At 44.0% G+C, this 14413-nt stretch overlaps 1 protein-coding gene across 1 annotated transcript in view; it reads right to left on the bottom strand.

Annotated features, from left to right (window-relative positions):
- Positions 1–14413, bottom strand: part of LOC144824950 (otoancorin-like) — a 559576-nt gene that overhangs the window by 493530 nt on the left and 51633 nt on the right. Inside the window, exon 4 of the mRNA XM_078683892.1 lies at positions 6034–6143. Coding sequence (XP_078540018.1) covers positions 6034–6143 — 110 coding nt within the window. The remainder of the gene's footprint in view (positions 1–6033; positions 6144–14413) is intronic.

Here is a 14413-nt window from a genome sequence, read left to right as displayed (position 1 = left end):
CAGTTGGTAAGTTTTCTCCATAGTGTGCAACTGTCTACCCGGTCAAATGCTGCGCTATAATCTACAAAACAGCAAAACAAAGGGGGCTGAGCGGGCTGGATCGCCCGTCTGGACAGGTATCCCAGTGCTATGATGTTATCTACTGTGGAACATTGTGGTCTAAATCCTGTTTGGAAAAAGGGAAGGATGTTGTTCTCTTCTGCCCAGCTTTCCAGTTCCTTCAGCAACACTCTAGCATATGCCTTTGCCTCAATATCTAACAGGGCCAGTAGCCGATAAGTTTCTGGTTTTGTGCGGTCTCCTTTTTTGTATATAGGAAATAGAATTAAACCTTTCCATGATGATGGAGTAGAGGCCGTTTCAAAGGCATGCTTGAAGAGAGGGGTTAGCTGATCTGCCCAGAATCTGTATGCCACTTTGAATACTGCCGCTGGCACACCATTGGGGCCTGGTGCACCATCTGACCTCATTTTCTTGATCAGGATGGTTATCTCTTTTGTGTTGGTAAACAAGCATGTGTCTTCTTCTTCTTTGTCTTGTGGATTTTGTTGTTCTTGATTAACCTTCCTTTCCAGGTCCGTTGTGTACAATTGTAGTGCATACTTGACCCACTCCGCTGCTACCACCCCATTTTCTTCGCTTTGGCCATTGTGATTTAGTTTGCTAATGTATCTCCAAAGTCGAGACTGGCCTTTTTCTTTGAGCATGTTAAATATTTTCAACCACTCCGCCTCAATTTTCTTTCTCCGGAGTTCCCATATTTTTTTTTATGTTCACTTCGTAGCACTTTTATTTCCACACTGAGGTGAGTTGTCTCTCCTTTTCTTCTCGCCTTCAATGCCTTTGTTAGTCTTCAATTTATTTGATCTAAGTCCCTGGGGTTTAATTGCAGTGGGTGGTTTTGCGGGTGTAGACCTTGAGCATTCCGGTTACCCCTGTTCTGTCCTAAAACCAATTTTAGTTCCTCCAGTAGATCCCTTCAGCGCTCCAGGGGGGGAGCCAAAGGTTGGCACTGCTCTTTATGGGTGACCCATTCCATAAGAACTGGACTTAGTTTTGTGGTCCATTTTATTCTGTTCAATAACGTATGATACTCTTCCTCGGTTGAGGTTCCCAAAGATCCGGGGTGTTTTGCAATTTTCCCCTTTATGTCAAGTGTGACCCTCAGTGGCTTATGGTCACTTTCCTCTCTATCTTCCACCTCGAAGTCTTTAAAGTAAGTTACCAATTTCTCAGCGATAAAGATGTAGTCAATTGTTGACTTGTTCTTGAATGTGGGCAGAGGCAGCCATTGAGAGTCCACTGCCTTCTTGGGAACCTGAGTGGAGACCATGTTATGCTCATTCAACAGCCGATGTAGGGGCACCACTTCAGTTGCACTAGGTCTGTATCTTATATCTTCTCCTAGGCCCCTGATGTTCATGTCCCCTGCGATAATTGGGAGATGGGAAGAATGTTTGTTTATGAAACTGTCCATTTTTTCAGATAATAGTTTTATGACTTGCTTTTTTTGCTTTGTGGCGGGGTTTATATAACAGTTGATTATCAGCAGACGAATTGCGCTGTTATTGCTTTTAAGGCCGGAAATCAGAACTGCTTGGAGATTAGCGGAGTTAGTTTCTATTAAGTTTACCTCTAATTTGCAGTTGTGATTGATGTAAATTGAGAGCCCTCCTGCTGCTCTCCCAAAAATATTACTTTTTATTGCAGCAGTGTGAACTTCATAGAAACCTGAGAAAATTAGAGGTTCAGTGGCCCAAGTCTCTTGTAGACAAAGTATGTCGTTTTCTCGTAGGTATGAGCATGCTGCCTTGCAATTGAGCATTCTTTTTAGCCCTGCGACGTTCCATGATACAATTGACAGGCGCGTGTTATTCCCCCCTTTTCGGTTCTTATTCAAATTGCCTTGACCCTTAATACTGTTGGGTATGCCGTCGCGGGCTCACGTCTTCCGGACCCCTCGGCATGTTTTGACTTGCAGAGTGATTTGGAACAATGTGGAACACTGCCCTTTGCTCTGCTGAGCTTATTATCTTATAAGCATTGAGGAGACTCTGTTCCCTTGCCACGCTTATCCCTGTTTGTTTGACTGCCGTCCCCTTTAATACCGAAAGAATCTCCTTTGTTGGCGAATTTTCTGCTAATACATGTGGGTATTTCTCCGGAATGGGGAATGCTATGTCAATCCCCCAGTCAGCCATTTTTGCTGTTTCCTCCATTGTGAGCCCCACTTGGGCGTGTCGGCTTAGTCCGATTGAGGTTGATTCACCATGAGAATCGCTGGTTAAACTTATGAATTTAACCCAAACTAGGTCTTTTGATTGTATTTCCATGAGAGACGGAATGTGCTTGAAGAGTCTGAGTATATTGCCCCTGTTTAGAATGTCATGCTTGCCTTTGATTTGGTATCTAGGGGTTAGGATCACCTCGTGTGTTAGTTTACTACATTGATTTGTATAGCTCTGGGCATATGGTTCTCCTTCAATGTTGCTTGCACTGTGTCTAGTGCCTAGGGACCATTGGCCTAAGGCCTGCTGCTGTACCAAACTTTGAGTCGCCTGTTCTGGTTGTTTGCACATTTTCTGCCCACTTGGGGCAAGGTGTCCCTTATTGATGCAAGTCTCAGGCCCAGAAGCTAGGACATTTCGTGCGTCCTCAGAACTTCTTTGCTCTCTCTTTTTGTTGTTCGTGTCTGGGGATGATAGGACTCTAATTACCGTGCTTGTTGGGCTTTCAGTGTCCTTTGAGTGAGGGTTTGACTGTTTGGATCTATCCCTCTCTTCTGCCTTCCCCGGGGAAGGTGGAACTGTGCCTGTTGGATTCTTTGCGGATTGATTTTTTATAAAGATCGGGAAGAGACGTCTTGTCTCTGTGGTACCTTGTGATGTTTGAAAGTGAGTTGGTAAAAAAATGGCTTGTTTTTTTGCTGTCTTAGCTTTTTTTCCTGTTTCCTTAGCTTTTTCTTGGCCCTCCTTGACAACTGGTTCTCCATCCTTGTCTGGTTGACATTATTGTCTTCTGGAAGCTTTCCCGGGGACAGATTACTGCTGTTGGAGTGGCAGCTGGAAGGTCCACTGAAGGAATTGTTTAGTGTCGGAACGTCTTGTGCCTCGGAGATTGTTGTTGAATCCACAGGGTTGCCTCTGCCTGCTATACCTGACTGGTTTTCTAAAATTAGAGCAGGACTAGAGCTGTACTTATTGCTTGGAGATTCTGATTGCATTTTTAGTGCTTCTACCATACCTTTAAGAATTTCTGGCAGTGTTGCCCATGTGTCCATGAGGGCTGCACACGTGCAAGTGCCTCTACAATTGATCTGGATATCAATAAGCATTTGCTCCAGTATGTTCGCCTTGTTGTACAGCTCCACTAGGCGTTGCGCGATGGTTGCTAAGAGAACAATTTGTAGCTCCATTTTCTTTGATTGCCAGAGCAGAGATCTGGCCATATTTTGCACTGTTTCTCCAGAAGGGGATGCTCCTTGTTCAAGAGTGACGCTACTCTCCTGTAACTGTTGACTTTGGGAGCATGGCGAAGAAGAAGGTGTGCATCGGTTCTCATGGCAGCTTCTATAGCAGGTTGGGGTCAGAGCTAATGTTCTTTGTATCTTAGATTCCAGGTTTTGAAGGAATATTGGGGATAGATATCCCACATTTTGGGACTGCTCTGACACTCCTATGTTTGTTAGAACAGAGTCTCTGATTCTTGGTGATTCCCTCAACTCCGGAGAATTCGCCGTTGATTGATCCTGACAGTGTATTAGGGCTGTTGTAACTTGATCTGTCTTTCTACTGTCACGTGCGATGCAGACGCTTACTGAGTCGCTTGTGTGTCTGATTTTTGTTCCAGATGGATGTCCCAACCCTGAGCAGGAACGAGAGCGTCTTCTTTCTGGGCTTAAGCCCCCTGTAATTGCGCTTTGTATTTGAGTATTTGGCAGAGTTAGAAGGAGCTGGCTCCCTGGGCTGTTGCCCAACTCCTCACTGCTCTTAAGTCGTTGTTGCACTGCCTTCTGTGGTGTGCTCTCTGGGTTGGACGTAGGTTTTGCCAAGAATTGTGTGATGAGTCCTCTTGTTGGCCATTTTAAAAAGAACTTCTTGTCCTGAGCTGCGGGCTTTGCGCTCCTCAAGTTTCTCGGTGCAGCCTTACACAGGTCTGGTGACTTTGTATGGCCGTTTTCAGATTGCTGGCTGCTTTTTTCTTCTCTTTTTTTTTGTCATCCTTTCCGAGGCCCCAAGTTTCTACGATTCTCAAAACCGGGTCTCAGAACCACCGCAGGCTGCAAGCTGCAGACCGCCGGGGGTTTTCTCACGGAGCTTTTCTTGCCCCTCACCTCTTGCCTCCTTCTCCTCGTAACTGCTCGTCGTTTGTGGCTCGTTGCATCTGGCGCCCTCTGCTGCACAATTGTGGTGCGGTGTCACACCACACGGGGCTTCTCCGCTAAACTGCCGCCTATGCTCCCTCCGCCCGAGCAATACAGCAGCACTCCGACCCTCGTCTGGCAACCGGGTCTACAGAAGCGGCAGCAGAAGCGGCGATATGGCAGAATGGTAGGGCGGCAGGGCGGCTCCACACCTCCCCTCACGGCAACAGCTCCGACTGCACAGAGCGAACAGCAGGCTCTCTAGAAGACCCGGAATCAGGAATCAGACTTGGAAAGTAGTAGAAGGACTGATGCAGGATGCGTAATTAATTAATTAGGTCGTTGGAGGCTTAGTTGGGTCGAGGAAAAGCTGTTATTAGTGACCCTTGTTGCAGCTTGTTGCAGCTCTCCTTGCTGCCCACAGTCCTTTACAGCCCCTTGATCACTACTCCCCCTCCTCCTTCTTTAGCGTTTCTCTACAGTCAAGGGGGGAGGTGGGTAGCGCTATCAAGGAGAATATGCTACTGCTGCTGTGCTTCCGTGTTGAGGGCGGGGATGTCAACGAGGGCTGCTGTGGCATGGATGGTGTGGCGAAATGGGGGAGGCAGTGGGAAGGCAGTGCGACGGGCTGACTCACCTTGCTTAACTGCACTCGCCTGGAAAAACCCCCCACACAGTAGGGACGCCACTTGACTCCTTGTCACCTTCTCCCTTGCAAAACAGTAGTCAAATACTGCACTCCTCGTCATGCTCCTCCATGTTTTCAGGCTCTGGGCACCAACACCAAACCCACCAAGCGACCGTTGTTGCAGCCGCTATTGCACCACGCTGGGGCCGCTGGTGCCAGTGCAGTAAAGATGCAGTGAAGATGCTAGACGCTATCATGGGGTGCGCAGGAAAGGCCCCCTGTGCTCAACACAGGCGTTCACCGCTTGCCGCTGCTGTAGTCGATACAGCTGAGATGGCTGCCACAAGCGCGGGGTATGCAGGTGCAGGTAATGCAGGGGTGGCCCCTGTGCTCGGCCCCCGATGCACGCCGTTTACAGCCGCCTCTCCCACCGCCGTTTACCTGCTGCTGCCTTCTCTGCCCCTCGGCGCTGCGGGACTGCGGCCACTGCAGCCACGGCTACGGCTACGGCTATGGCTTCGGGTTCGGCTAAACGCGCTGCTCCGCTCCGCTCTCTAGCCCCGCTCAGCTGCAGTTTCTCACGTCGCTCCTCCTCTTCCTCTCCTACAATCATAGACCATGTGCCACTAGTACATACCTCCTTTCATGGACTGATCCAAGATACCAATTTCTTGTAGAACATTGAAATATAAAGTTAAAATCCTAACTTTTCTGTAAACAGTTTCCAAACCGCTACTCTATGCAAGACCAGTATATTAGGATCTAACCATCGAGCATACTCTAAATGTATGAATCTCGTCCCTTAATAATGATGCCTTAGGTCCAGATACTGCCCCCCATTGCCCCGTGGTCTTTCTCTTTCTGTAAATTAAAATTTTGGATTCATCGCAGAATCAGAAGTGCATTGAAGCATTTGGAGCAGTGTTTGAAAGCTCAGGAAGATCACATGTCATTGAAGCAAGGTGCACCTTTGTGGAGGGTCAATAGCTTACATGCTTACTCCGTCACTCATCTTCTATATAGATATCCGGACTCTTCTTACCCTTGCTGTCTGCCGAGGACTTCACAGTGTGGATCGTTTCAATCCATTTGAAAATGGCAACCCTGGATCCTGGGTTCATTTTGTCATAGTAGGGGACGATCAATTTCACCCTGCGGAGAAAAGACATTCTTATTCTTGGTCAAGCTAGAGTGAAATACAAATCACCTTCTCTAAAGTGAAAATACAATGTTTGTGGTGGAGCTTGTGAGCCATTCACCCTGATGAGTCTAGACCAGATGGCACATATTACTATGCAATTACCTCATCACTGCTAATGAAGACTGTCCAATATCACTATCAGTCACAAGCTAATGCCAACCCTCCAATATAATCCTTGATATGGACATAAAAGTAGAGAGAACATTATATCCAATTGTTTGTCCATTGACACACTAGAACATTATGTCCAATAGTTTGTCCATTGACACACTAGTAAGTAGGTAGTAAAATATAGTGCCTACTCACTAGATGAAAAATTGTGACCACACAAGAGTCCATATAATGGGAAAAAGTTACTATTGTCCCTTGATATGCTACTGAACCACCGAGACCTGTGTGTTTTCAGTCAAATATTTCACCCTATTCATATCTGTCTGTGTATAGGGATGTCTATTGTTGGATCAGGCCCTATTTTGCAGAATCACGTCCAGATGTTTACTGTCTGCTGCTGAACCCATTTTTGTTGGCATTAGGACCCTGCAAATCAGTGCCAAACTGCGTGTGCTCTATCCTTAAAATATGGTACAATTGGCATATACCTGATTGGATCATTTAATTAACTTGTAAGTCCCTAGTAAAGGGCACTACATGTACCCTGGGCCTGTAAATTAAATGCTACAAGTGGACAGCAACACTCGTGCCACCCAATAAAGTAGCCATTAAAATCATGTCTCAGGCCTTCCGCTGCAGTCTGTAGTGAATTTTAAACTGTGATTTCAATCAGACAAAATAAGCCTTTTGCCAGGCCTAAGCCTTCCTGTTTAGTACTTATAAGTCACAATTAAGATAGGCTCTAAAGTCTCATAGAGAACGGTGCATTGTGTTTTGAAACGTAGGGTATGTGTAGTTACATTTTACATGTCCTAGCAATGGACAACTCCTAAAGTCATGTTTCCCAGTTGTAAGGCTTATCTCTCCCATTACCTATCACTGGGTCACCTTATTACATTTAATAGGTGCTAACTTCAGATAGGGAGCAGAGAGAGATATGCTGTTTATAGTCAAATTCCTTGCAATTAAAAAGCCCCTCAAATGATAATTTTGGATTTCTAAAAATGACACATTTAGAAAGTTACAGAAAAACGGGAATATCTAGCTGACTATTTATTGTGCTGTCAACTATTTAACAGACTGAGACCAAATCACAAATAAGAGGGTCTACATCATTTAATTATTCTTTTTTTTCAAAGATTCTAATGCATTTAAGAACTACACAGAATAGGGATGGACAACACTTCATTATTTACATAATGTGAAAATTAGGCTAAAAAAGAGATCAAAACAAAAAATACAGTTATAACTCAATCAGTAAGTGATTTCACAGGATAACAATTCACAAGTGACAACTAAAGTGAAAACATCAAAATTGAAACACATATAAATAATTATATAGCTACTACCAGTCAAAAAAAAGAGAGAGCAATAATGAGGTAACCTATATACTCAGCAACACTGTTTCAATGGAACACATTCGGGATACCATCCAAGGGGGGTATTTACATTTCATGCAATCGAGGGTATAACATTTGGAAAAGGTTTCTCCCTCAATTGCTATACTATTTAAAACACTAGCTAATCCCCTGTTGGTTAAAGTTCTGCCAACATGTTTCAAAACCCTATCTATTTTTGCCATGCGGATTAAAGGACAGCTGTTTGAGAAATAAACATAATTACTGCACGCACGTCATGCGCTTGAAAACCGGCTACATTAATTCATCTATGCCGTCGGGTGTAGGTTTCCTAATGTGCACTACTCACTTGCGAAAAGTAAACAATTGTTAAAATCACGGCTGGCACAGAGAGAAGTTTCTCCACTGCAGCCCTGAAAAAGAAAGAAAATACTGAATGTTTAAGTACTTGTGCCTTTCAAACAACAAAACCTGCCTAATCCAATACTCCCCAAACTCTGCCCACATTATCAAGAGCCACAAGCCTATGGTCAACAACGTGAAAAATTGGGTCCTTAACGTTCCTGATGTGATTTCTAGAAACAACAACAGAATCCGGTCACAGCCCTGAGGAGAATCCCTTAAAATAGAAAGGGTTTCGAAACGCGTCAGCATAACTTTAACCAACAGGGGATCAGCTAGCATTTTAAATAGTATAGCAATTGAGGGAAAACTTTTTCCAAACTTTATATCCTCGATTGCATGACATGTAAATACCGTCGTTGGTTGGTATCCTGAATGTGTTCCATTGAAACAGTGTTGACGGGTATATGGGTTACCTCATTATTGTTCTCTCTTTTTTTTGACTGGTAGTAGCTGTAGCTGTATAATTGATTTGTGTGTGTTTCAGTTGTGATGTTTTCACTTTAGTTGTCACTTGTGAATTGTTATCCTGTGAAATCACTCACTGATTGAGTTATAATTAGGGCTCCCGGTTTTATGGTATTTTTTTTTTAACATTTCCGTCTGTATTCATCCAAATTTATTTTTATGTCATTTTCTCTGTATATATCCACATTTATTTTTGTCTCAAGCAAAAAAAGACGTTGCAGCTAGTATTTTTCCACATTTATTTAAATAGCCGTGCACACGGTTGTTATAGTTTAGCTATATTTTTATATGTGCCAAATTAGGTAAACACAATACTGTCATCTGAAAACTTTGCCATTGTAATACAAGTCACAGTGGTGTCACAGATTACTTGCAGTAATATTAGTGAGCTGCAGCAGTGTTACAATATTGAAAACACTGTCACTAGCCATGATTATTAGATGTAAACACAATTTGAATTTAGACGAGTGCACCTGTGCACTTTCAGTGACCTGGCCAAAGAGGCATGAAAGAGCTGTCTACTTTTGTGATAAATTACAGATATAGGATGCCTCGTTTTCCTTATTGTCAGTTCCATGCTCCTCCCTGCAGCATGCTGTGTTGCGAGTTGACTATCCACAGCTGACCACCTTTTAAGCAGCAAGCTCTTATTTCAGAAATAAATTAATTGCTCTTGAATTAGTCATGCCGGGCACTATTTCCCTCACATTTCTGAGGCCTAAAATATCCAACAACTCCCATGTGAGCTGGCAGCTTTTAATTCACGTTTTTTTAAACTAAGTTCTTCGCTAATGCAAAAACACATTTTCCATACGCTGAAAACATTGGGCGTGTATCACTTGCCTTATTTTACTTTCTACTAGTTAGTAGAAATTGAACAATTTACTTTAATACAGTAATTCCACACAGTTCCTTGCACTGTGGTGAAAAAAACGATTTAACTTGAAAAAGAGCTTACATGTTTGCCCCGGCTGTCTCTGTCTCTCAGGAATGTTTGTGTTTCTTCATGTGGCACCAAGTCAAGGAGGAACGTTTCCATGTTAAGGCCTTAAAGTATTGGTAATGCGACCTAATTTCTCTATTGTGTTTATGCCACAGGTCTTTCTGATCTTTTTGGGTCACACTAATTTCCCCCCCCTCCCCCCCGCCAACCAAAGATTAATGGCCCAGCAGGTGTTAAACTGGGCAGGCATAAACAGAATCAGGAAGAGGGGCGAGGCGAGGCAACCCTGGGCTGGAGTACGGATTGCCAAACAATTCTCAGAATCTGAAAATCTGATTTGGTCGTATTTTTCAGTTTTTATTTATAAATACAGACGGAAGAAAAATATTTTTCCGTCTGTATTTATCTGTAAAAATCAGTTTAAACGGAAAACCCAGGAGCCTTAGTTATAATTGTATTTTTTGTTTTGATCTGTTTTTAAGCCTAATTTTCACATTATGCAAATAAAGAAGTGTTGTCCATACCTACTCTGTGCGGTGCTTAAATGCATAAGATTCTTTCAACAACAAAAAAATTGAATGATGTAGGCCATCTTATTTGTGAATTTGGCCTCAGTCTGTTAACTAGTTGACAGCACAATTAACAGTCAGCTAGATATTCCTGTGTTTCTGTAATTTACTGGCCCAATCTAGCTGTGTGGTATAGTGCCCACCCCTTCTTTAAAGTACATTTAGAAAGTTTACATTTTCTTTCCCAACCTACTAGGACCGTTTTGCCAGTGTCCTGAGTCACATGACTGTGAATGTCTCTACTGTTTAGATTTGTGTGACAAGGTGGCTTGAGTGTGGGTAGGGTGGGCTATCCTGGCAGGATGACTTAGGAGGGGCTGTACCTAGCACCACTTACACTTCGCTGAGCTTATCCTACATCACGCACAAAGGAACCTGATGCCAGGCTTACCTTGCCTTTTATCACCCCAGACAGTTTGGAGACTTCTCTAGAGGAAGGGAAAGAACATTGCCGAACCAGTGTTGGGGGTAGCACAGGGAGTCCCCCACACAAAAGCTGGCACCAGGTGTAAACATTGGACCTATAGAGCCACTCATCAGAACCCTCCTGGACCTATGGAATATTCAGAACCAGGACTGCTCTGCTACCAATAGACTGCACTGCTGCTTGAAGGACTGCCTTGATGTCAGAGAAGGGCACCCTGCTGCTTGCCTCTGCTAGAGTGAGTTGTGGTCCTCAAGAGATGCCCCCAGGTCCTGGACCATTGGCTGGCATCAGTGAAAGCTTCTTCAATAATAAAAAGGGAAAATCTTGAAGTTTGGGCACCTTGTGGTATGAGAGAACCTGTTTATGCCAAAACTCTGCTGCCCAAGACAAGTGTCAATGCAAAGCTTAGATGAAACTGGCTCTTTGTGCCAATATCAATGGAAGGCCTACTTCGTGCTAAAGCAAACACAGCCCACTATGACTGTCAACACCAAGCTCCAACAATGACTGGACCATCGCGCTACTGCTACAACTGTCTGTGACACTCGACCTGCTCTTCGTGCTGAAAGCCTCCTCCTCGCGACCTCCTCTAACGTAATTGGAACTCTTTGTGCCGGACTTGAGAAGATTACGTCAGCTGGACAACCTGTTCCCTCTATCCCACTCGCGCTTCATCTCGGTCAGCTGAATTTGTGACTTTCCCCCAGTCTAGAGTTACCAGATGAAAGCGAGTGGCATTTTGTGCTTTTAGGCTCTATTTTCATTTAACACTTTGAAATTGAATACCTCCGGTCCTACTCATTGGATTTTTGTCTTTTCAGATTCATGCTATTTGTTCAAATGTACTCTGTCTTTCTAAAACTGGCTTGGAATATTTCTTGTGTTGTGTTTTCACTTTATGACTGTTTGTGTGCTGCATAAAAACATTACACATTCCCTCTAAGTTAAGCCTGACTGCTTTTGTGCCAAGCTACGGGAAGGTTATACGCAGGTTAATTTAGTGACTTTTGTGGTTCACCCTGACCTGGATTATTGTTGTTACCTGAGTGGGGCTTTGCACTTATCAACCCATAACCCAATTTCTTATATAGATATATCTGTTGTTTGAAACATTTCCTGCATGGCTCTGGAGAGCAGGCACAGCTATCTAGAATTCCATGATAACAAGCTGGACCTTTTTCAACTTCTACCTCAGCACATGTGTTGATCATGAGTGTATATTTGGATGTAGGTTTAAGATACAGATTGAGCCCCAGCGGGGGGCTCTGTGGATTTGAGGCGCACAGCATGTTCTCCCTCTTCAACAAGTGTGACTACTGTCAGCTTGCTAGGCTGTAGAGGGCTGACAGTCGAAGCAGCAACATTGTGTATAGTGATCCAACAGGCTGCAGTGCTCAATTTAGTCTACATGCCCCCTACAACAGAGACCTTCATCCATTCATGTTGGACTTAGATGATGCATGTGTGCACCAGGTTTCCGCAGTTTTTCTGAAATTAGATGTAGTCCGACAGGTGAGGTGGAGACTGTTCCAAAGCTGAGATGCCTAGACTGAGAAATATCAACACCCCCAGCTCGGGATTTGTCAAACTGGGGAACTTTAAGAAGGTTAACATCAGAGAGGTGGATGTGTCAACAAGAAGCAAAATGTTATTTGCCCAAAAGCGAAGTACGACCCTTTGATACATGCTTTCAGAAGTGCAAAAGGAATTCAATAAAATATGTTTAGGTACTGGGAGCAAGTAGATGGGTGAAGGGAATGTAATGCCGCTGTGGTAGAGGCACATTTTGGCAAAGCCAAGACTATCTTAGCATGAGCGGATTGATTCCAGATTAGCCACTAGATCAGGTTAAGGGGGACACCTTTAAACAGGGTTTCCATAATCAAACCTACTCAAAATGACACTCCACACTGTAATGGGGTACCAATGACTAGACAGAAGCGGTAGGTCTTTGCATAAGGGTCTCATCAATGAGAAGCAAGAAGTAGTAAACGTATTGACATATGACGTTAGAGAGAGATCACAGTCCATTTTCACTCCCAGATTCCAGACGAATGTTGCCACTACTAGGGCTGGGCTACCATCTGAGAGCCAAAAGCCCTTGTGAAGAACTTGTCTGAGATTCCCTATCTGGCATGATTTCAGTTTTTGCACTATTGAATTAAAGAGAATTGCCCTCCCAGCCAATGCAATCTGTCACTCATAAAATTGTGGAAGGGGTTGTGGTCATAGGTGTAGTTTGATCAAAGGTGATATTCAATTGCATATCATGTGCTTAATTGACGAACCGCAGGCAATGCGATCTTATCAAACAAGCTAAAGGTCTCATTGTAGACATTGAACAATGTGTGGCTAAGGGCAGATCCCTGAGGCTACCTCCTCGTTTACTTGACTTAAAAGCTGAAAAATAAGGATGCAGATGTAGTGTGTCTAGTCTACCCTCAAGATATGATTTACACCACATTAGGCCAGTCCTTTCACTCCCACCTGCCAGCATGGAGAGGATGATATTGTAGTTCACCATATTTAAAGCAGGGGACAGGTCAAGCAACACCAATGCTATCTGATATCCACTGCCATTCGTAAGTCATCCAGCACTGTAGTCAGAGCCACCTCTGTCCCATGTAATTGACGAAACTCGCATTGTGCCTCATCCAATAAGGAGTTCTCCTCCAGGTGTTCTAATCATTTCCGGTTGACAAATTGTTACAGAATGTTTCCTGGATAGGGCAGGAGGGAAATGGGTCTGGAATTACCAAGGGCAGAGGGACCAGTTGTAACTTTCTTCAACAGTGAGACAAATAACGTTTTTTCCAAACTGCTGAAACTGTAGCCGTTTACAGTGACAGATTGCAGAAAGTCAGGAAGGGGGACCGTTAGTTGATCAGCTTTCCCGATTGATCCTTCAGGGAGAATCCAGTCGAACGGAGACCTGATGTGATAATAAACTTTGTTATCCTAGTGAATTCAGCAATTGCCGGCACTCCTAGATCTTCAAGATTGTTGACTGAGGGGTCTATTTCAAGTTTGAGAGCATTATCAGCATTAGATCTACTAATGTGTAGAGAACATATGCACAGAGTCTTTATGGTACAGGTGACCATAGCCACACTGATAACTGTTTTGTATTTATTACATTTAAGTTGTACTTAGGAGGGTTTGAGGTAGAGCCCAGACATCAGATGTGAATTGCACGGTTCCTCAGTACATTCCAGAGATTCTTTGTAGTGAATCAGACTGATGAATGTTAATCAGAGGACCCAGAAATGTCCTTTGATGCTTGGAAACTACTATTCTCTCTGACCCTTCCTGGCCCATTATTCTCTGTAAAGATTAACACACATGTTAACAGGTTTATAAGTGGTGCAGCTTTCGTTGTCTTTGTGTCCTTGTTTTGGTTTTCTGCTGCTGGAGATTGCCCGCTCCACCCCATCTTCCTACTCGCCCCTTGAGACAAAGACATTGGCAGGATCAGTCTTAGAGGAGTAAGCAAAAGGAAAGAACTGCCCAGGATGGCTGTCAGAATTAAACTTATTGGAAATCACAACTTAAGTATGCCAGTTTGGTATAAAGTTGGGACAGAGACTTCCAATTGGTTAACCAAACGATTTCTACCAGGTATCTGGGGTCTCCACACCAATGACAACTTAGTAACTCTCTGTACTTGAAGGTTGCAGCATCCACCACCAACTCCCCAGCCAGGTTCAGGGCCAAGAACCTTGGGACTTTGCCTAAGAGGTATGTCCTAGACCCTGCTTCAAGGGAGAGAGTTGACTGACTGGTCAGTAGAGGCTGTGAAGAAGCAAAGTGATAAAAGCCAAAGATACCCACTGCCACATCAGGGAAGTGCATGCACTGATCTTCAAGGACGAGACCCTGCAGCTAGAGCAAAAACATGTACCGCTGAGGATAGAGGGAGGGAGTAACTCTTGTCTTAACAGTT

Source organism: Lissotriton helveticus, chromosome 3_1 (assembly GCF_964261635.1).
Source record: "Lissotriton helveticus chromosome 3_1, aLisHel1.1, whole genome shotgun sequence".
NCBI classification, from domain to species: Eukaryota; Metazoa; Chordata; class Amphibia; order Caudata; family Salamandridae; genus Lissotriton; species Lissotriton helveticus.
The sequence above is the reverse complement of the archived record's forward strand: the minus strand, read 5'-3'. Positions and strand labels throughout refer to the sequence as shown.